We start from the raw sequence: 20,917 nt of genomic DNA on the forward strand, positions 1-20,917 counted from the left end.
TAGGACTTGCTAAGTGGTTCTTGGCCTCTGCAGCCACACACCTGCCCAGGAAGAAGCCTCATTCATGCTCCAGTGTGATTGGCGGCTGACTGACAGACCCCATGGTGCCCAACCCAACCACCACCAGTAGCAAGAGTTCCCTAGAAGTAGGCACAGGCCTGGCAGGGTTCACACAGATCCTTTGGGCTTTGGATGAGTAGCAAGGAGAGTCTTTTGCTGCCTTTTTGCTGGGCATCCCATGTAGTGGGTAGATGAGTCAGGCCTGGCTTTTGTCCACAAAGTACGGGGATTAGGGCAGAGGGAGGAGACCATCCTTGGGGAAGACCCAGCATTCAAGCTCAAGAAGGAAACTCAGACTCTGCCCTCAGTGGGAGGCCTTCAGACGCAAACTCCTTTGGGTTTGGGTGCCTTTGGGACCACAGGAAATAAACATTCTGGGGCTGGGGAGACAGCATAATGGTTATGCAGAAGACCTTCGTACCTGAGACTCTGAGGTCCCAGGTTCAGTTCCCAGCACTACCCTAAGCTAGTGCTGAGCAATGTTCTGGTCTCCCTTTCATTAAAATAAAAGAAACAAAATACTTAAAAGAAAGAAACAAAAGCAATATGTAAGTAGATAGTTGTTGTCTCTTTGGGAAGAGTGACTATCAAGCAACCTTGACCTTGGCTGACACTTCTCTGTCAGAGGAAAGAAGTCCTGCACTAATCTGAGGACCTGGGCTTCCACCCTGGCTGTGTGGTCCTGTGCAGGTTCTACAACCTTGGAGTCTCATTTTGCTCCTTTGTGAAAACATGACCATTTCTGGGTGGCAGAGGACAGAAACTTATGAGTTTGCAGAATGTGAGTAACTATTGGCTGGAGATCTGTTCTCGAGACTTAAGTGTCCTGTCCCGAGACTTCAGTATCCTAGCCCATTGTGTATGCAAAGGCCTCTGTCTTCATTCGGAGGTCTTAGAGGGTAAAATGAAATGATGCCAGGCTGGCTAGCTTAGCGGGCGGGAGACAGACGACCAGGGACTCATGGCTAAGCTGGGCAGCAGTATCTCTTTATTCATGTGGAACTCAGCGCAATGTAAGCCAAGCTATCTCTAAACTATTTATATTCACAATCCTGTCCTTACATATATATACTCGCCAAGTAGGGTGGAAACAGGATGTGACGTAGAGAGGGTGGCACGAAAAGACAATGGTGGAAAGTCAGGGTGACTACAAGAAGGGGCAGAGCCAAAGGACATCGTGAACCAGTGGGATTAAACCAATGCCCTGCAGGCAGGGTCGTGCTTACTTAACAGTGGTTATGTAAATAGAATACAGTGTTAAGCAGGGGGGATTAAACCAATGAGACAGAAGGGGTTTTAGAAGCAGAATTAGAAGCATACCAACAAAATGAGACTTTCTAAACGTATCCGCTAAGCTCATGGAACTGAGGCTTTTGCATTGCAGAGAACTTCCATTGCAGAGAAGAGTCTTATTTTGCTTTTTAACACTGTCTTGATGATTTTTGAGTCTTGAAGGCTGTAGTTAGATAGACATCCTATGGTGAACAGACTTATTGAAGTTGGACCCAGATTTGGCAGTATAGTTGAGAATGGTCAGGGGTAGGGGGTGAAGGCCTGGGTATGAATCCTGGCTTGTCTCCCTCTGCTTCAGTTTCATAGCTGGAAAATGCCAAGAGTAATGGTGGCTTGTTGGTAAGATTGATATCAGGATTCACACAGTTCATACATTTAGGTGCCAGACAATAGTTCACCCTGTAGGTCACATGTCTTATCATTCTTACAGGCTTAGTTCAAACCCTGTCACCCTATGGGAGTCCCATGGCACCAGGGGAAGTTCTAGGGCTGTGCTGTCCTTGTCCTTTCCCTCTTCTCCCCTTTGTCTTTTGCTCTATCTGAAACAGAAAGAATGAAAAAAACCAAGCCAGGAGTGTGGAAATCACACATGTTCAAGGCTTTGGTGCCACCACCACCACCACCACCCCACCCCACCCCCACCCCACCCCCCGCCACACACGTTTACTTTGCCACACAGGTTTACTTTACCTAGAACATGTTTAACAAATTCTCATTAGCATTAATTAGCTATGTGACGACAGACATTAGCAAATTGATGGGTGTGCGCTGTCACACACACTTTTCCAGTGAGGGTGCAAGGATCACACTTTCATGTTTGAAAAGAATGTTTCAGGAGGGTGCAGATAGCATAATGGCTATGTAAAGAGACTCTTCATGCCTGAGGCTTCAAAGTCCAAGGTTCAATCCCCCACCACCACCATAAACCAGAGCTGAACAGTGCTCTAGTTAAAGAAGGTGGGGGTGTTTCGGGGGGTGTTTCTGGGACAGATAGATAGCTCACTGAATAGAACACCTGTCTTGCCAAACATGCAGCCAAGGTTTGAGCCCTGGCACACCATAGCAGAGGCCCACACCCCTGGAGAAGATGTGGTGGTGGTGGTGGTGGTGGTGGTGGGTGTCCGTTTTTCTCTGAAAAAGTTGGCCCAGAGCAATGAAATTATTCATGGGAGAGGAAGGCACAAAGGAAGGGAGGCAGCAGCTGAGGAAGTGACACAGTGTGCAGAGTGATGGGCTTGTAGATATGCAGGTTCTGAGTTCAATCCCTAGTACTGCCTATGCCAGACTGGTGCTCTGGTATGTTCTCTCTTTCTATCCTGCCCCCTCTTTTATTTTTAATATCTTATTTCTTTATTTTGGATAGAGACTGGAGTGGTGGGGAAAGACATCTGTAGCACTGCTTCACTGCTCATGAAGCTTGCTTCCTACAGGTGGGGACTAGGGGCTTGAACCCTGGTCCTTGTGTGCTGTAATGTGTGCACTCAACCAGATGTACCACTGCCCAGTCCTTCTCCCTCCTTCTCTCTCTGAAGTTAATAAATCAGGTAGAGGTGTGTGTGTGTGTGTGTGTGTGTGTGTGTGTGTGTGTGTTAAGAAATAAAATAATGTTTCTGACTTGTAGAAGGAGAAGACAGACTTGAGTGTTTTGCCCAGCAGGCTAGGCCATTCCTCAGTCAGTCTTGCCTGCTTGTGCCATCTCTGGGGTAGAGACCACTGGTGGCTCCTGTGACTTGGGGGTCAAGGCCACAGGCTTAGCATGTAGCTCTGCCGTGTGGTTAAGCTGACTGCATGCGGAATCTCACAGGTGAGTGTGCATGGCTTCTCTCCCATGTCACCTGGCTGACAGAACTCTCTGTTGCTCGCTTCTTATGCTTTCGTACTTGGCATCAGTGTGCCCAGATGGAGCCCTTGAGGTGAGGGTTTTTGTGCAGGAGGTGTGTTTGGGAGGTGATTCCAGAAAGCACTGGGGAGTTATGGGGAAGAGAGTCAGGCAAGGACCAGGGAAGTGGCATAGGATATACCTGTGAGCACACCACACTGGGCAGCCGGGGCTCAGGGCCTTCTGGGAGGTTACACAGAGAACACCTCACAGCTGCCCCACCTTGTTCAGCTTCTGTCACTCACCATTTTTAATGTGGTGCTGGAGAATGAACCTGTTGGCCTGATGCCTGAGGGACATTGTTGAGCAGCCCTTCCAGCCCAGGGTTCTATTCTTTATTATTACTATTATTACTATTATTATTATTATTATTATTATTATTATTATTATTATTATTATTATTTTGAGAGAAGAAACATCACAGCAGTGTTCCACCATCCGTAGAGCTCCTACATGGTTCCGGGGCTGGATCCCAGGACCTCAGGCACAGCAAGGTGCTTGCTCCACCAGATGAAGTATCTCCCAGCCCCTGCCTAATGACTTTCCACTCTCCCTCACTATTGGGGGAGGGCTGCTCCTGGGAGCATCGCAGCCTGGTTTTTCAGGCCTGCTTCCCAGAGGCCAACAGAAGTTGAGACTCATAGGCGCCTGTAGTGTTGCTCTGTTGATGTCAGTAGGGAGAATGACTGTAGAGGAGACAGAAGTGAGACGCAGGTAGCGTGGATTATCCAGAAGGAGGGTATGAGCCAGTTTCCTGGGTCTGTGGGGAGGGAGAAGATGGCTTCAGAGAACCCGTGACTCGTGAAGAAGCACCCTGTAATTATTAACACAGGACAACGGCTGTCCTTCGTGGCCTGTGTGGGGTTAACCTGGATGGCAGTGTCTATTCAGACCCAGCACTTGGGTTGGAAGAAGGCTGGAGTGAATGAAGCAGGTATTCCAGAGGGCAGCTGGATGTGCGCTGGTTGCCATAACAACCAATGCAGGCAAGGTGTGTCCTAGTAACCTACTATCTAGTGACTGGGGGTTTCGCTGAGTTTGATGACATATTACTGGGTTGACAATCAGGATGGAGAAGGGGTGGGGGAGTCTGTTAAGATAGATTTGGCTCTCCCTTCCACTTGTCCTGCCCACCTGTCTGTTTTTCTCACCTAACTGTCCACCTCCCCCTTCTTTCTGCAGACCTCATGCTCTGTGATAAACCAGTTGGGTGGGTGTGGTGCCTAGACGCTTCGTGCAACCTGATATTACAGAAAGAACGTGGGTTTGGAAATACCCAGGTTCCGACTCCAGCTCTGAGACTCTAGGAAGCTGTGTGTCCATTCGATTTCTAGAAGGACTGGTAATATGGAAATGAGACGAGCGCACTGAATTGTATTGCTGCCCTTGGTGTGTACTTGGTGCTCAGGAAATCGTACCTCCCTCAGTTCTCTTGCTTGGCTTCTAGAAATCCAGAGCTATACAGACTAAAACCAGCAGCACACAGGACCTTTACACCTCTGTCATGATACCCTGTGGCCCACTTGCCTTTGCAAATCCCCTTCTTCCAGGAAGCCTTCCCTAATTCCTCCCTCTGACATGATTGCTCTCTGACTCCAATTGTGCTATGATATGGACTTTCTACTGTAGTAACTTGTGCTTTTATGCTTCCCTAATGATCTCATTGTACATATGGCCTACAGGTTGCGTACTGGCATGACCTTACTTAAACCTTGAAATAGGCCTTCTTCACCCCAGTTGGCGGGCGGGGAGGGAATGTGGAGCTCTGCTTAGGTGCTGGCCGGGATCACGGGACTTGAATGTGGTGGCACCAGAGCAGAGCCAGCCTCTGATGGTCATAGCCTGCTCTCAGGGACAACCCCGGGGCCCTGTGCACAGGGAGCCCTTTTCCTCCACGTACCACTGAGCCAGAGGTGTTGGCTGGGCTCCCTGGAGTCGGAGGTCCCCAAAAACAAAACCCCATCTCCTCTCAGTTTGTTCTCCACGCCCAGCAGCCTACAGACTGAATCACTGTTGGGGACCCTCTTCTGGCCAGTCCCAAAGCACTCTGACCATCTTCCAGGAGAGGGCCCTGCCTCTGAGAGCCCCAAAGCAGCCAGAGCCAGGAGCTCAGGGCCAAGGGCAGGCGAAGAGACTCAAGCTCTGAATCAAGTCCTTGTTGACTCTGCCTCAAAGGCTGAGCTGTCCCAGGATGTATGAGGGCCGGCACTGGCCTCCGGGCTATCGCTGTCTCTGGCCAGACAGCAAAGGATCATTCACTGCAGCTAAGGAAAAGCCAGCAGGCCAGGCAGGGCCACTTCCCCTGAGCCGTGCGCAGGGGCTGGGGGGAGGGGGTGCTAAGGAGGCTGAAGAAGCGAATTGTTCTTATGTGTATGTCAAGGGATGATGATACAGGCAAAGGCAGAGGCACCTGGATTTGAGAGAGTCGAGCCCAGAGAGACCTGAGCACATAGCTTGGTGTTCCTCATCGTGTCTTGGAGAAAGAAGACAGGAGAGGGGAGCCCCCATAAGCAGAGGCAGTAAGTCCATGGTGCGCAGCCAAGGAGGGGAGTGGACCCAGCCAGACATGAGCAAGAGGTGCTGGCACACAGAGAGGCTGTGTGTGCTGGGTGACCACCCCGGACTAGGACTCAGGTCCTTTGTTGCATGAAGGGCCTGGGGGCGGGGAAGTGGCAGCAAACAGGCTGATGCAGAGGCTCAGAGTGGAGGGACTCTGCTAGAAAGGGGGAACCACCCTGCGCTCAGCCTGGGTCACCTTGCTGAGTCTCCCAGCCTTTCCTGCTTCAGTGTCTGGCTTCCATCTTGGTCCCTGTGAGTCTGGTGACAAGGGACTATTGAACAGCAACCACACGTACATGGTGGCCATGTGGACACTGGTGTTGGGGGGGGGGGGAGGTCTAGCAGCAGGGGTCCCAGGCTGCTGACACCCTGCTGAGTGTTGTCAGAGGAAAAGAGACAGAGCTGATCTCCTTGCTGCCACTGTCCCTTTCCAGGTCCTGACACGCTTCTGCGGAGGGACCTGGTGGAGAGCCAGCTGCCCTGAGCTCATGCTAGAATGGAGACTTTCCCCCAGATGAGCCCTGTTTGGGGGTTCAGCGAGTGCATGGAGCTGCTAGTGTGAGGTGCCTGCGTCTGGGAGGCAGTGGGTGTACAAGCTCACCCCTCTCCACCTGTGGCTAGGTTCCTGTTCTTGGGAGGTAGGTGGGCAAAATCAGTGAACATTCTGGAATCTGGCCAACCCAGAATTGAGTCTCAGTTTGCCTCTCACTGCCTGTTTGACCTTGTACAAGTTACTTAGCCCATTGAAGCTTTTTGTCTATTTGTCTTGAAAGGACAATAACACCAACCTTCTGGTCTTTATTTATATAGTCAGAAAGTATTTGCAGAGCACCTGCTAGCCAGACAACTGGAGTGTAGCAGCAGAAAAAAAATAATAATAAAGGGCAAATCAGTATCAGGTAGAGGGAGCCCGGGGAAGGGCACAGAACTGGGATGGGAACTCTGGAGAGAGAGGGTGCCTGGACTCAGCTTCTCTGGTGAGTTCTGGATGGAACCACATGTGCACAGGCCCTGAGACAAGGGCAGACACATCTTGAGGGGTGGTAAGAAGGTCAGTGTAATGCAGGAAGAGAGGTGGAAAGTGGGTTTGGGAGTAGCTGGGGACCTGGGGATTTGGGCCTTGTGGTGTGATGAGATCTGGCAGCTTTGTGGATGGAGTCTGGCTTCTGTAAGAAGACAAGGTGACAAGGTGACAGGGAAAGCAGGAGGACCTGGGCACTCCTGTCCCCGTCTAGAGGGGAGGATCTGGTGGTAGGGACCAGGTTGGTGCAGGTGGAGTTGGAGGCTCAAAGGCTGTAACAGGTTTGCAGGGACTACTTCAGTTGTGTGAGATGAGCAACCTAGCTCAGTCCTAGAGAGCTGGGGACAGTACCCACTCTTAGGGTTCTGAAATGACTGCAGCCTTTTTGCCCCTGTTCTCAGAACCACTCAGACACCAACCAAGGTGGACGGGGTGGGGGGTGTGATTAAGCCAGGAGGCTAAGTCGGTAGCTCAGTGTGTAAGCTCTGTGCCAGGTCCTCTCTGCTACTTCCCCAGATGTTGTATAAATATTTGCAGGTCAGGGCACAGCTGGGAGTGGCCCCTTCCTCCAGCTGGCTTCTTCCCAGCCCCAGAGGTTTCTCAGCTGGAATCCAGGCTGGGCTTTGGGATGTTCGCTGTGTGTCTCCTTTAGTGCTTCAGACTTCACTGTTCTGGGTCCCACTCTTTCTCTGGCCCTCAAAACCTTCCACCTGGGGGTCGGGTGGTAGCGCAGCGGGTTAAGCACATGTGGCACAAAGCACAAGGACCGGTGTAAGGATCCCAGTTCGAGCCCCTGGTTCCCCACCTGCAGGGGAGTCGCTTTACTGGCGGTGAAGCAGGTCTGCAGGTGTCTATCTTTCTCTCCCCCTCTCTATCTTCCCCTCCTCTCTCCATTTCTCTCTGTCCTATTCAACAACAAATGACATCAACAACAATAATAGCCACAAGGCTACAACAACAAGGGCAACAAAAGGGGGGGGGGGAAAGGCCTCCAGGAGCAGTGGATTCATGGTGCAGGTACTGAGCCCCAGCAATAACCCTGGAGACAAAAAAAATAATAATAATAGAAAATAAATAAATAAAACTTCTACCTGAGTGCCTGCTGGCCCTGGAGGGAGTTGCTCAGAAGTCACAGTGTTGACTGGCAGAGAGAGCACAAGCCTGGGAGTCAGGGAGCCTGGGTTCTGTGCAGGGGCCTCCCACAAGTCACCGGCCTCATACGAGACCTTATTTCCTCCACTCAGAAAATGAAGAATTGAACCACATAACCTTTATTTATTTACTTACTTACTTAATTTCATGTTTTCTCTTTCTTTTACTAGAGCACTGCTCAGCTCTGGCTCATGGTGGTGCTTGGGACTGAACCTGGGATCTCAGAGCTTCAAGCATGAGAGTTCTTTTTCTTTTTTAAATTTTATTTACTTATTTTTTTATATTTATTTTATTTGTTTGGTTTTTTTATCCAGAGCATGGCTCAGCTCTGGCTTATGGTGGAATGGGGGATTTGACCTGGGACTATGGAGCCTCAGGCATGAGAGTCTCTCTACATAACCATTATGCTGTCTCCTGGGCCTAAACCAGTGATATTTCAAGATCTGGGGGACAACTGTAGAGGTGGATCAGCAGGTGGGGTGCACAGTTGCATATGTGCCCCCAGTTTGGAGCCTTTGCCCTTGTAGGTGCTATGACCACACACAGTAGGGACTGCTGGCAGGCGACGAAAGGTGGTGGCAGCCTTGTAGGACCTGCAAATCCACAGCAGCAGAGCAATGATTGTCAGGGCCTCGCATAAGCTCTTGAAAACTCAGGTTTCCCTGTGAGGTCAGGAAACCCACTGCAGGTCTGATAGGGAATGGCCTCGGTGGTTGGGGGTCGGGGGTAGGGGAGTGTCATTGTGGCTTTGTTGCCTGTGACCAAATTACACAAGATCATTCTCTAGCCCTCCTGGGTTTTGCTGTCCCAAGCAAGTCCACACACGCACTACTTACTCCTTTGGAAATAAAATCAGTTGTCAAGGTGTTACACAAGCTACAGGAATGAAAATTATGGATCTTTCTAGGACACTCACAGCAGCTGATGCCCCAGAATTCCATGGGGTTACTGTGGCCTCTGGATGCTAGGGATCAGAGCTGTGGCAGGTCCCTGGCAGCTCCTTCCTTCCTGGTCACTGCCCCTCCAGGTGGTCTTAGGTTGTCTGTCTGTCTGTCTGTCTGTCTGTCTCAACGCTCTCTACATGGCAGATGTGCTCAGTTTGCCTTTGCCAGGTGCTGACTGTTTAGTCTGGCCGGCTATGTGGGGTCGGACTCACCTAGGGAGCTCCTCTGACCTGCCACCATTCTGAGGGATTAAATGACCCTATAATTGATGGGCTAGTTCCATGATAGACACATTAGTGCCTGCTCTGAAACCCAAACTTCTCAAGGTTCCCCAGGAGAAGCAGATGAGTGGTCTGGCCTCAGACAGGTGATACTAAAATCCAGAATCCCCCAGACAGGTAAAAATGGGACAAGGAACTTCCTGGAGAGTTTTTCTGTTGTCTCTCATATATATATAGATCATTTTCCTATGCTTTTTTTTTTTTTTTCTTTGCCCATGGAGTAAGCCCCAGTCAACTCTTTCATTCAGATAGAGCAGGAGAGGACAGACATCACAGCACCAGAGCTTTTCCCAGTGCTGTAGCCTGAGGGGACTTGAGCACACACAGTGAGCTGTCTCTGGTGTGCTCTCTCTCTCCCTCTCTCTCTCTCTCCCTCTCTCTCTCTCTCTCCCTCCCTCCCTCCCTCTCTAACCTTGCTCTAACCAGCCACTTTAGCCTTGGAAATTTTTGCCAGAGAGATAACCAGAACTTTCCACAGACTCTTGGAAAGGAAATGTTGATCTACGTGACCTTGGACCTGAGTCTGAGTGGCTCCTGAGATCCTTTGAGGGTGAAGGTGGAGTGGGGATGGGGGTGGAGGAGAGCTAACCCTCCCCTCAGGAATCTGCCTCAGGGACCTCTTGAGTTAGATCAGGCTCTGCCCTCTGCTTTGGACATTTCCTGGCCTTTCACATGCCTCAGTTTCCCTCTGTAAAGAACCGTTCGCATGACTTTGGCACAAGAGACACTGAGGTTGTGGCTCCCAAGGGCTCTTAGCAGAGAGCACAGTCCAGTGGAACACAGAGGAGGCCTGTCACAGACACAGGGGCCTTTCTCCTCTCTCCCTCTGTGGCTGGGCTTTCTTTCTGGAAAAGTCCCTGCCTCCTTGCCCCTGTCAGCGGGTGTAACCCCTCCCCATAACACATGCACATACACATGTGTGTACGCACGCGCACACACACACACACACAGACACAACACACACACATGCCTCAACTTCCCCCACTCCCTTGGCCCTGGGGTCCATGCAGCCTGAGGCCCAAGAAGAGGAACTCAGATCCCCAGAGCACCTGATGTCCTACTGTAGTCCCACAGCTAGGCCACCACCACCCCCACTCTGCCACACCCCTTGAGGGGCAGGGGTAGGGTGTGCTGAAGTGGAGGGATACTGTTTTCCCAACTTTGGAAAAGCCCTCAGATAGGGAGACAGCATAATGGTTCCATGGCTGCTTCCATGGCTGAGGATCTAAAGTCCCAGGTTCAATCCTCAGCACCATCATAAGCCAGAATTGAGCAGTTCTCTGGTCTCTCTGTATCTCTTATTTAAAAATAAATTAATAAATAAGCCCCCAGATAGCACTTCTGCTGCCCAGTTATCCCAAGTGCCCCAGCTTGGTGCTGGTCTACAGGCTGCTTATTTCAGTAGGGCAGCCTCTCAAGACCTTGTGCCCCTCCCCTGTAAAATCCCACCATGGAGCAGAAAGGGGTAGAAAGATGGGGGGGGGGGAGTCACAGGAGCAACCACCTTCTTCTCCTCCAGGTGAGAGAGAACACATACAGGGTCTGGATATCCTCTAGTCCAGGACCTTGTTGTGGGCAGGTGTAGGGGTAGGATATCAGAAAGTTTCAATTACCCCCCCTTCCCCAGTTGTTACTGAGACTTACTGTCATTGTGACACTCTGCCCCAGTCCCTGCAGGGGTGAAGTGGGGGGAGGGGGAGTGGATGGGAGGGTATGCAAGCCACAGGTGTGAGTAAGAGGGGGAATGGGCACTGCAGGGGGCTGAGAAAGGATGTCCACCCCCATTGGAGATTCCCTGTGCCTTGCTCCCACCCCCAGGGCTCCCCTCCCTTCCTGAGTCTGGAAAATGCACTATGAGGTCCTTTGGAAAACATCCCCCGCTGGTGACATTCCTCCCTAAGACTAAATCATTTTACTGGGGACCTCATGCTGGCTGGGCTGAAGAGAATCCCTTATGGTCATACTCTGAGTGGTTCCCCAGATGATGGGCCAGCCCCCACACAGCTGCAGCAAAACTCTCTAGAAAGAATTGATGATATTCAGGCTCCACTGGGGCAATGATGACCTTCCTGCACTGGGATGGGAGAGCATTCTGGAGAGAAGCATCCGGGCCAGGCAGTGATACACCTGGTTATGTGCACATGTTACCAAGTGCAAGGCCCAGGTTCATGGCCAGGTCTGTCCCCACCTGCAGGGGAAGCTTCACAAGTGGTGAAGCAGTACTGCAGGTGTCTGTCTCTCTCCCGTTCTGTCCCCCTCCTCAATTTCTCTCTGTCCCATCAAATAAAACAAATAAAATTTTAAAAAGAGAGAAACATCTGTCTGACTCTGCTCTCCCCAGACCTGGTCTGCTTGGGAGCTAGAAGTCTTTCCTGTCTTAGCCCCGAGACCTTCAGGGCAGAGTGAAGTGGCCCCTCATGCCAGCAGGTACAGGACTACCCACTGCCAGCTCTTTATGCCTCTTTGATCACATGGCAGATTTAGACAGTGGACACAATGTGTACCCTCAGAACTCTGGCTGTTGGAGACCCAGAGACAGAGCTCCTTCTGGAAGGCTTTTCAGTGCCCCTACCCCAAGAGGAGAGGTGCACCCTGATAGAACTACAGATCCAGGCCAGTGACACTGAACCTGCAGGAAGCCAGAGTATGTCTCTCTCCTCCTCCAGTGCTGGTGAAAACTAACCCCAGGAGAGCTGGCATGGCCAAGATCTCTGTATGTGGCTCTGTCCTGGCAGGCTGCCCAAAGCAGGGACCAGGGCCGCTCTGTGATTCATGGTCCAGGTTCCAGACTTGGAGATGGTGGTAGAGGTGTGTGAGGGGACCATTATTTGTGCTGCTTGAAGAAACTGGGGCTATCATGTATCCATTTATAAATGCAGTCTTCCCACTTTGCCCCATGTATTGGATCCCACCAGGTTAGGTGATTAGGATCCCACCAGAGACATTCAGCCCCTTTAGCCAGGAGTGAGGACTAGAAGAAACTGGGGTGACAGTGGGTAGGAGGGCTTTGTGGATGAGTCTGGCTGTGGGCATCCCCCTTCATGTTTCGGGTCCTTTCCCCTCTAATGAGTCAGCTAGAAATGCCTTACAGTGTTCTACACTTCAGACACCTCTTTAACCAGAGCTACTGAAATGCTAGCCCCCTCCCAGGGGTTGGCAGCTTGTCTGGGGGGAGAGGGTGTCTTATACCCCCACCCCCACCCCAGTGGAACTAACTCTTCTGAGCCAACCTCCCACCGAGTGACCTTGAGTTAGTGAAGTGCAGATACCTGGATGCTCCTAGTCTAATGTAAACGCTATGATGGGGGTTGGGGGGTAAATAAAACCCTCTGCGGAGAGGCTCCAGCTAGCTGTGCCCCCCACCCCGGCAACTCCCTGCACATCAGCCACATCCCGCGACCCCGCCAAGCCTCCCTCTCACACTCCCGTGAGGGGAGGCTTAACTGGAGCGCCCTAGGGACGGCAGCTGGCGGCCCGGGGTAGCCACCCTTGCATCCCCGGAGGACGTGGGGTTCCCTGGCTCCGCCGCGCACCTCCCTGCTCTCGGGGACACCGGCCGGTGGAGGCTGCGGTAGCTCTTTGTCTACCTGCTCTGGGCGTTAAAGAGACCGCTCGCAGCCCGCCTCGTCGCAGCCGGGGACGGAAGTCGGCGGCGGGGAAATGGGGCTCTGTCGCTTTAAGTGCAGCTGGAGCCTCTAGTGCGGATCGGGAGGCGCGGAGGGGCGGGAGAGGCGCTGGCTTTCTGGCCTCCGCGTGGCGCAGACCTCTGGGTGCCGGCCGGGGTGAGGGGTTCCGGGTGCCGGGTGCGGGGCGCGGGGTGCCCAGCCAGCGGATGGCCGCCTGAGCCGGGGAAGATGCTCCACCAGCCCCTGCCCAGGTCCGGAAGGACGCTCAATCTCCCCCGCAGGTAAGCGCCAGCGGGGAACCCAGCCTGGGTCGTGTTTGTGCCACCCTCCAGCCCCGCCCCTGCCCCCCACTCCCGCTACTCCCATCTCTCTGCAGCCTGGGGGCGGTGGGTGTGGGGTCTGCAAGGAGGAGGGTCTTGGCTGCGCTTCTTGGCTGACAGAAGGATGGGTGCTCGGACCCAGACCCTCTGGCTTCAGGGACACTGTGCTTGTTTGCATTTGGGGTTCGGGTGTGTGTTTATCTGGAGAGAATCTGAGGAGGGGGTGCGGGGGGGGGAGGAAATCCCCCCCAGAGACCCATGGGAGCTGAGACAATAGCACAACTTGATTGAACTTGCAGGATTGCTACTGCAGTGCGTTGTGTGTGTTGGGGAGTGTGTGTGGGGGGGGTAGGTCTGGGCTGTCTGGAAGCACCCCCGAAGTGGTGGAGGTGGGGCGAATTTGTGACCCCACAGCCGGTGGGATTCCTCCAGAAGAAGGTTCGCCTGGGCCTCTTTCTTGCTGGGGGACCTGTGCAGGAGAGGGACTGAGTATGACCACAGGAACCCTCGGAGACTGGAGCTGACAGGGAAACTGTACTTCCTGAGGAAGGTGGGAAATTCCAAAGGCCAGAGAAAGTGAGCTGGTGCTTTCTGTTTTTTTTTTCCCTCCCCTATATATGCACACATTGTCCCCTATAATCTGTTTGACTGGGGAAAGGCAGTGTGGGGTCCAGTGGGCGCCTGCAGCTATGGCCACTCCCATCTCCCAACAGCCTTGCAGCCTTCAGCCCCAAGACCTTAGCCTAGCACCCAGCCCTAGGCTCTGCCTTCCCACAGGTCCTTGGAGGGAAGGAAGCCCAAGTGCTCTTCAAGGGGTCTCTTGCAACCTGCTTTAGAGGCTAGAGTCCTGCTGACCCCAAACTTTTTGCCCAGCAGTTCCATTCTCCCAGGGAGGACAGACACACTGCAGTCTTTCTGGAAAGTGACCTGAAACCCTTTGCTAAAATGCCCGGTTCAGGAAGGGCAGCATGAGTGGAGAACAGAGATTCATTTGAGGACCTCTGGGGGTTCTTACTTCCGGGAGGTCCTGGGTTAAGTTAACCGCTGCTGATGTCCCACTGCCACGCCCCCCTTTGGAATCTGCTTCGGATCCACATGGGATGCACCCTTGGCAAGCTGTGGTTCCCACTGACACCACCACTACCCCAAACCTGGGAGATGTGAAAACCCTCTGGCTCCAGCACCTTGACCCTGAGCCCAGGCCTTTTCTGGGTCACCCCCATCATTCTTTTTTTTTTTTAAAGTCTTTATTCTCCCTACTCCCTTCTCTACCCTGCCCCACCCCATCCCCCAGGGCACCTGGGCTTTGTAAGGTGAGCCTGGGGCCACAGCTGTGGAAGCCTCACCTAGCTAGCTCCTTCCCGGCAGGGATCTCTGGGCAGGTGTGCCAGGGCGGGGTCCTGTCTGCCCCAGCCTGGGAGAGGGGCAGGTCGGGTTACACCCATCCAACCTGTCGCTTGGTGGGGAGCTCAGGGAGCCAGTTGGCCTGTGTGCTCTCTCTCTCTCTCTCTCTCTCTCATTGAAGCACAAAAGTTCCAGACACATTGTTGTCAGCAGTAGGGAGAGAGGATGTTGTAAAGTGGAGGTCAGCCTCAATTGCCAGAGTTCAGATATAAAACTTAACTACTCTGGCCCTAATCCACAGAGGGTGAGCTCAGCCCCTGCCCGTGCCCTGGGAACAACTCACAGCCTTTCCCCTAAGCCACTGGGGATCAAAGTGATGCCATGCTTCGGACCTTGGAGGATGTGAGAGTCTCAGGGAGGTTGTGAGGGTCTTGGGGTGAATGACTTAATTGGCCCTCAGACATCTCCCTTAACCACTTTTGATGAGTTGAGCTGTGAGTAGCTCCAGGCTCCTCTGTTCCCCAGGAGCGAATGCCTTTCTTGCCCAGATAGTCAGAGTCAGTGTGCCTCTCATGGAGGGCGCCTCCCTGAACACCGCATCTGAAATCGCAGTATGTTCAAATCTCTCCAGGAAGCACCCCTCTTCATGTGGCCCTGGAAACACTCTCTTTCAGGATCCCCAGCACAACACCTGAGTCCTAGGGTGCATCCCATTTGGCAATTACAGCTTCCGTTCAGGAAAGTCCCCTGAGTTAGCGAGAACAAGACCCACCCCGTTCAACCCACAGAGACCCCTATGCTGAACACTCCAGCCTGGCACACACTGGCCTCTGAAGACTGAAGGCCTTGGCACAGCTGACTGCAGAGCTGCTTCCTGTTCCAGGGGCTCAGAGGTTGGTCACACTCCCTGCAGAGAAGCTATACTTGCTGCTTTTCTTCTTCCCACGTAGCTCCTGAGCTTTGCCTCAGACGCAAGAAAGAGAGGGGTGCAAAAAAGTGTTAACCATCAGGGTTATTGCTGGGGCTTGGTGCTTACATGACTCCTCCATTCCCTGCTTCCATCCTCCCCCCGCTTCTTTTTGATACTTAGAGGGTGAGAGACAACTGGAGCACTGCTTCACCGCTCATAAAGTTTCCCCCTTGCAAGTGGGGACAGGGGCCTTGAACCCTGGTCCTCATATATGGTGGCTGCTGTGCTCTACTTGGTGAGCCACTGCCCAGGCACAGGAAGCCTTTTAATAAGGAAAACAGTGTGTGTAGCCACAGCCTGAGCTGCCAGTTTTCAAAAATGCCACTTGTGCCTCTCGTGCATCTCAGTCATAGCCTCCTCACCCTGATCTTGCAAGCTGTAGTCACCGTCATCCTGTGTCACAGAAAGAGACACTGAGGCTTCAAGGTGAACGAAAGGCACTTAGAGCACAGTTGTAAGTCTGTGCCCACACCTGACTCCGTTAGGCTCACTCTAAAACCACTATTGTCACTAATGCTGATCAAGACAGTTGGAGCTGTGTGAGGTGGCCTGAGACACTAGCAGGTATGTGATGGGAAGAGCACTGGATCTGGAGCCAACTGACCTAATTTGAGCTCTAGTTCTGATGAGCTTTGTGACCTTACAGAAGTGGCTTTGCTTCCAGACTCAGTTTCCCTCTCCATAAAATGGGCATAACTCCTGGCCTTTAGTTCACTGGAACATGGTCATAGTGATAGTGTGATAAAGTGAAGAATACAGCCCTTTCGTCTTTCTCTCTTTTCTTCCTTTTTTTTTTTTTTTCTAGAAATAGTGAAAGAGACCACAGCAATGAAATTTTCTTCAATGTGATGGGAGTCAGACTCAAATCTGGGTCACTCACATGAAGCAACTATTTCTCCAGCCCAAAGCAGTGTTCTTTTGACAAGTGACATGGTTGTGGGACTTCCCAGGCAGTGGAGTCTTTCCTGGAGTCTCTGGTTGCTTTTTTCCTGACCCTCCTTTCCCCGTCTCTATGGGACACTAATGAAGGTGCCTAGCAATATAATAGAGTAAATTGGTTCTTGCCTACTTACACTATATCTTTAGTTTGTACTTAGTATTTTTAAAATTTATTTATTTATTCATTGGATAGAGACAGAAATTGAGAGGGAAGGGGTAAGATAGACAGGAACAGAGACAGAGAGAGACCTGCAGCACCACTTCACCACTCATGAAGCTTTTCCCCTGCAAGTGAGGACCGAGGTTTGAACCTGGATCCTTGCACACTATAATGTCTGAACTTAGCCAGGTGCGCCACCACCCGGCCCCTGTACTTAGAGTCTTAATTGCTCCTCTTCAGATGTCTATTCAGTCCAGATTCCATGCTAATTAGGGCAGTGTATTTATACATCTATTTCCATGGCAATTTACATGAAAATAGCTTGCTGTTTCTAAAGTTCATGTCATTTTTTTAAAAAGCCTGATCAATCCATCCTTTGCTGTGTGGTTGCTTTGTCCCAGTCCCCAAGCTGGGTGCTGGGCAGACATCACTGACCTGCTTTCTTTTCAGATTGAAATTGTGTCTCTACTCACTCTTAACTGGACTATTTATTTTTAACCCTACGGGGCTGATGGTAATAAGCCCATCTCAGTGCCGAGAGGAACAGTGCTTATCCCAAGTCAGAGCTGGACACAGTGGAGCAGACAAGCAAAGGCAGCTCAGGCAGCTCCACACCCCATTCTGTGCCAGACTAAATGGGAATTCAGGAGCGTGGCGCTTTCTGCAGGCTCAGGAATGCCCTGGCTCCCTTTGGGGACTGTCATTTTCTATAAAAGAGAGGTGCTAATGAGTTCTCCAGTCTTAGCCATTTGTATATTTTCCCCAAATGCTTTCACTCTGCAGTGGTAGTTTTGTCTAGTTATAAGCCCCTAAGGACCAGAGACTTTAGGCAGGTGACGTATAGGCGCAGTTTAATAATGGTCTTTGCATGGTAACAGCAAATAGCTAATAGAATAAGGGATATGCAAATGTGTTCATCAAGCCACAGACAACATATAGATTTGGAGAGGCCTTGTTTGTCCTGTGCCTTGTCACTCTTAGGGTTCTCTAGATTAGGATAAATCATATCTCCTAAAACGAGACAACTGCATAAAGCAGAGACAAATCAGTCATCCGCCAGCACTTATTAATCACCTACTGTGTGTCAAGAATTCTGTTAATCACTAAGGGGAACACAGATGATTTATTTCCATCCACAGTATAGTCTGAATAGCTTGTTTTTCTTTGTAGATAGAGACAGAGAAGACAGAGAGGCAGAGAAAGAGTGAGAGACCACAGCACTGAAGCTTCCTCCAACAGTGGGGGACTGGGTTCACACGCAGGTCACACACATGGCAAAACAACGCACAATCCAAGTGAGCTACTTTGCAACCCCTGAATGCGTTGTTAACAGAATTAGTTGGGTGTTAACTTCTGACATCAGGAATAAGTGGAAATAGGAAGCAGCAAGTCAGAAATATAAAAGAAGGCTAATGCCCAGTCCAGAAACTGTTCTTTGGGTAAAGTTCATGATTGGCCAGCCTGAGCCTCAGCTTCCATCCCTGGCTCTTGGCACTGCATATTGCCAGAGCAGGTGCTCTGCATTTTCTCTCTCTCTCTCTCTCTCCTCTCTCTCTCTGTTTCTTAAATAAGATCTTTTTTTTTTTTTTTTTTTACACCTTGCATTAAGAAGGCAATGCATGGGGCAAAGCCCTGCAAGTTTCATTCATTCATTCATTCTTTCTTTTTTAATAATAAAATATTTCATTAATCGGTAAGGATCCCGGTTCAAGACCCCAGCTCCCCACCTGCAGGGGAGTCGCTTCACAGGTTGTGAAGCAGGTCTGCAGGTGTCTCTTTCTCTCCTCCTCTCTGTCTTCCCCTCCTCTCTCCATTTCTCTGTCCTATCCAACAACGACTACATCAATAACTACAACAATAAAATAACAAGGGCGACAAAAGGAAATAAATAAAAATAGTTTAAAAAATTTCATTAATGATTTTTTAAAGATTTTTTTAAAAATTATTATTATTGCCAGAGCACTGCTCAGCTCTGGCTTATGGTGGTGCAGGGGATTGAACCTGGGACTTGGAAGCCTTGGGCATGAGAGTCACTTTGCATAACCATTATGCTATCTTCCCCTGCCCAGTCCTGCAAGTTTCAAATTAGGCTGCATGGAAATATGGAGAGAGGATATTCAGGAGGGAAGGAGGCTTTCAGGTCAGAAGGAAAGTTGTGGGGAGGGAGAGCGCTGTGCCTGAGAAGCATCTTGAGAAGTTAATGGGGCGATGGTGTCAAAGGGCAATGTGAAAGTAACCAGAGCATCACATACCCACTCTCTCTGCTGTCCTGTTTGGAGGCTGTGCTGACAGTGGGCAGGTGCTGTACACCTGCCCTGGTGCTGGAGAGAGGAGACATGGAGGGAGGTTGGGAGGGTAGTATGAAAGTGTTACTGTTAAGTGGTGGAACATTTTCCCACGGATTATTATAAACTCTTCTACACTGCTGCACTAGACCACCAAGTTTAGATCCTGGTGATCTGCCAACTACATGACGTTCAAAATAGATGTTTTAACACAGAAGTCATATTTCTGCCGCCAGTGAGTAGATTGATGGCTCAGCAGCCCTCAAGAAAAACAAATACTTGGGCTTTATTCCTGGGTGTTAAAGGTTTCTGGAATCTGACCTCCTAGGTACAGTGCTAAGCCAACAGCAGCGCTGACTTCTTAGCACGAAGCCTGCCTAGACTCTGCTCCTAAATTCACAGGGATGTGCCATGCTGTTGAAAAGTGGCATTTGATTGGATCATCAGGTCCCTGCGAGTGGCTGTTGTCTGTCTGGAAAGAGGTCCTGAGTGAAGATTCCTGAGTGTATGATATATTACCGTGTTCTGACGGTTTGTGCCATATCTTCCTGTTTTCTCTGAAACATAATGTATTTGGTTCCCGTGCTTTGTACTGTTTCTCCCCATTGAATACACCACCTTGGTTCTGATACATGGGGCTTGAGCTTAGCAGCTTTTCAGATGTCTTGTAGGCTAGTACTGAAATGTTATCTTAGGGAAGACTATTTTTTAAAATGTTTTGTTTATTACCTACCATAAGAGAGGGCATGTGGGACACCCAGTTGAGCACACACTTAATTACTGTGTGCAAGTTCCTGGGTTCGAGCCCCTGCTCCTCACCTGCAGGGGCGATGCTTCATAGTTAGTGAAGCAGGTCTGCAGGTGTCTCTCTTTTTCTCTCCCTCTCTGTCTCCTGCTCCCTTCTCAATTCCTCCCTGTCCTATCCAAGAAAACAGAAGAGGGGTGGGGAGTTGGTCACTGGGAGTGATGGATTCGTAGTACCAGCACCAACCGCCAACAACAAGTGGTGGCAAAAAAAAAAAGAAAGGAAGGAAGAAGAGAAGAGAAGAGGGAGTCGGGTGGTAGCGCAGTGGGCTAAGCGCAAGTGGTGCAAAACGCAGGGACCTGTGTAAAGATCCCGGTTCAAGCTCCGGGCTCCTCACCTGCAGGAAAGTCATTTCACAAGTGGTGAAGCAGGTCTGCAGGTGTCTATCTTTCTCTCCCCCCACCCCCGCCTTCCCCTCTCTGTCCTATCCAACAATGATAACATGAATAACAATAATAACTATAACAACAATAAAAAAACAAGGGCAACAAAAGGGAATAAATAAATATTTAAAAAAATAAAATAGAAAACAGGCTGGGTGGTGGTGCAGCTAGTTGAGTGCACAAGGACCCGGGTTCGAGTTTCCATCTCCACCTGCAAGGGGTAAGCTTTGCGAGTGGTGAAGCAAGTCTACAGGTGTCACTCTGTCTCTTTCCCTCTCTGTCTCCCCTCCTCTCAATTTCTGGCTATCTCCATCTGATAAATAAATAAAGATGGTAATAAATAAATAAAAAGAAAGAAAAGAATATTATGTGCAAGAAGAGAACTTTATGAGGCCAGAAGGAGAGAGAGAAATGACAGAGCACCACTGCAGTACCTGAGGTGCCAGGCATCAGGCATGAAAGTCTGGTGATCTTTTTCCCCCAGCCACAGGGAGGGCTCATAAATCACCTTTTTTTTTCTGTTGGAAGGGTGACTCTTAGAAGGAGGAAGCTGGTGCTTATAACGCATCTTGAAATCCCCTTTAAAATGTGATCAGCAGTGTGTGAGGATTTTCCTGGTCCTGTTAGCAAAGGAGCCTTCCTTCCCTCCCACTCCATGTAACAACACCAAGTTGCTACTAATGCGCCCACGTTTTCACCCTTTATAAATATACCTCAGAGCTAGCACTGTGATTCGAGGGGGTTCTTCCCCTGTGGAAGGTCTGGCAAAGCTGTGGTCCCCAGAGTAGACTAGTATCATTGGTGGGCAGGGGGCGGTGGAGGAGTGTTAGATCTCTGAGATCTGGGCCGCTACCCCTCAGTGGCCTCAGCAGGGGTCCCTGCATCCAGCACCCCCC

The 20,917-nt window shown here is 50.8% G+C and overlaps 1 protein-coding gene across 5 annotated transcripts in view; it reads left to right on the forward strand.

Annotated features, from left to right (window-relative positions):
- Window positions 1-20,917, forward strand: part of NAV1 (neuron navigator 1) — a 282,750-nt gene that overhangs the window by 171,607 nt on the left and 90,226 nt on the right. Inside the window, exon 1 of one of the 5 annotated variants that reach the window (XM_060178532.1) lies at window positions 12,734-13,096. The exons of 3 other annotated variants lie outside the window; for them this stretch is intronic. In XM_060178532.1, coding sequence (XP_060034515.1) covers window positions 13,044-13,096 — 53 coding nt within the window. In that variant the 5' untranslated portion in view covers window positions 12,734-13,043. Of the gene's footprint in view, window positions 1-12,733; window positions 13,097-20,917 lie in introns of those variants that run through there. One more of the 5 variants, XM_060178533.1, reaches the window with a different exon arrangement.

This window comes from Erinaceus europaeus, chromosome 19, assembly GCF_950295315.1.
Source record: "Erinaceus europaeus chromosome 19, mEriEur2.1, whole genome shotgun sequence".
Taxonomy (NCBI): domain Eukaryota; kingdom Metazoa; phylum Chordata; class Mammalia; order Eulipotyphla; family Erinaceidae; genus Erinaceus; species Erinaceus europaeus.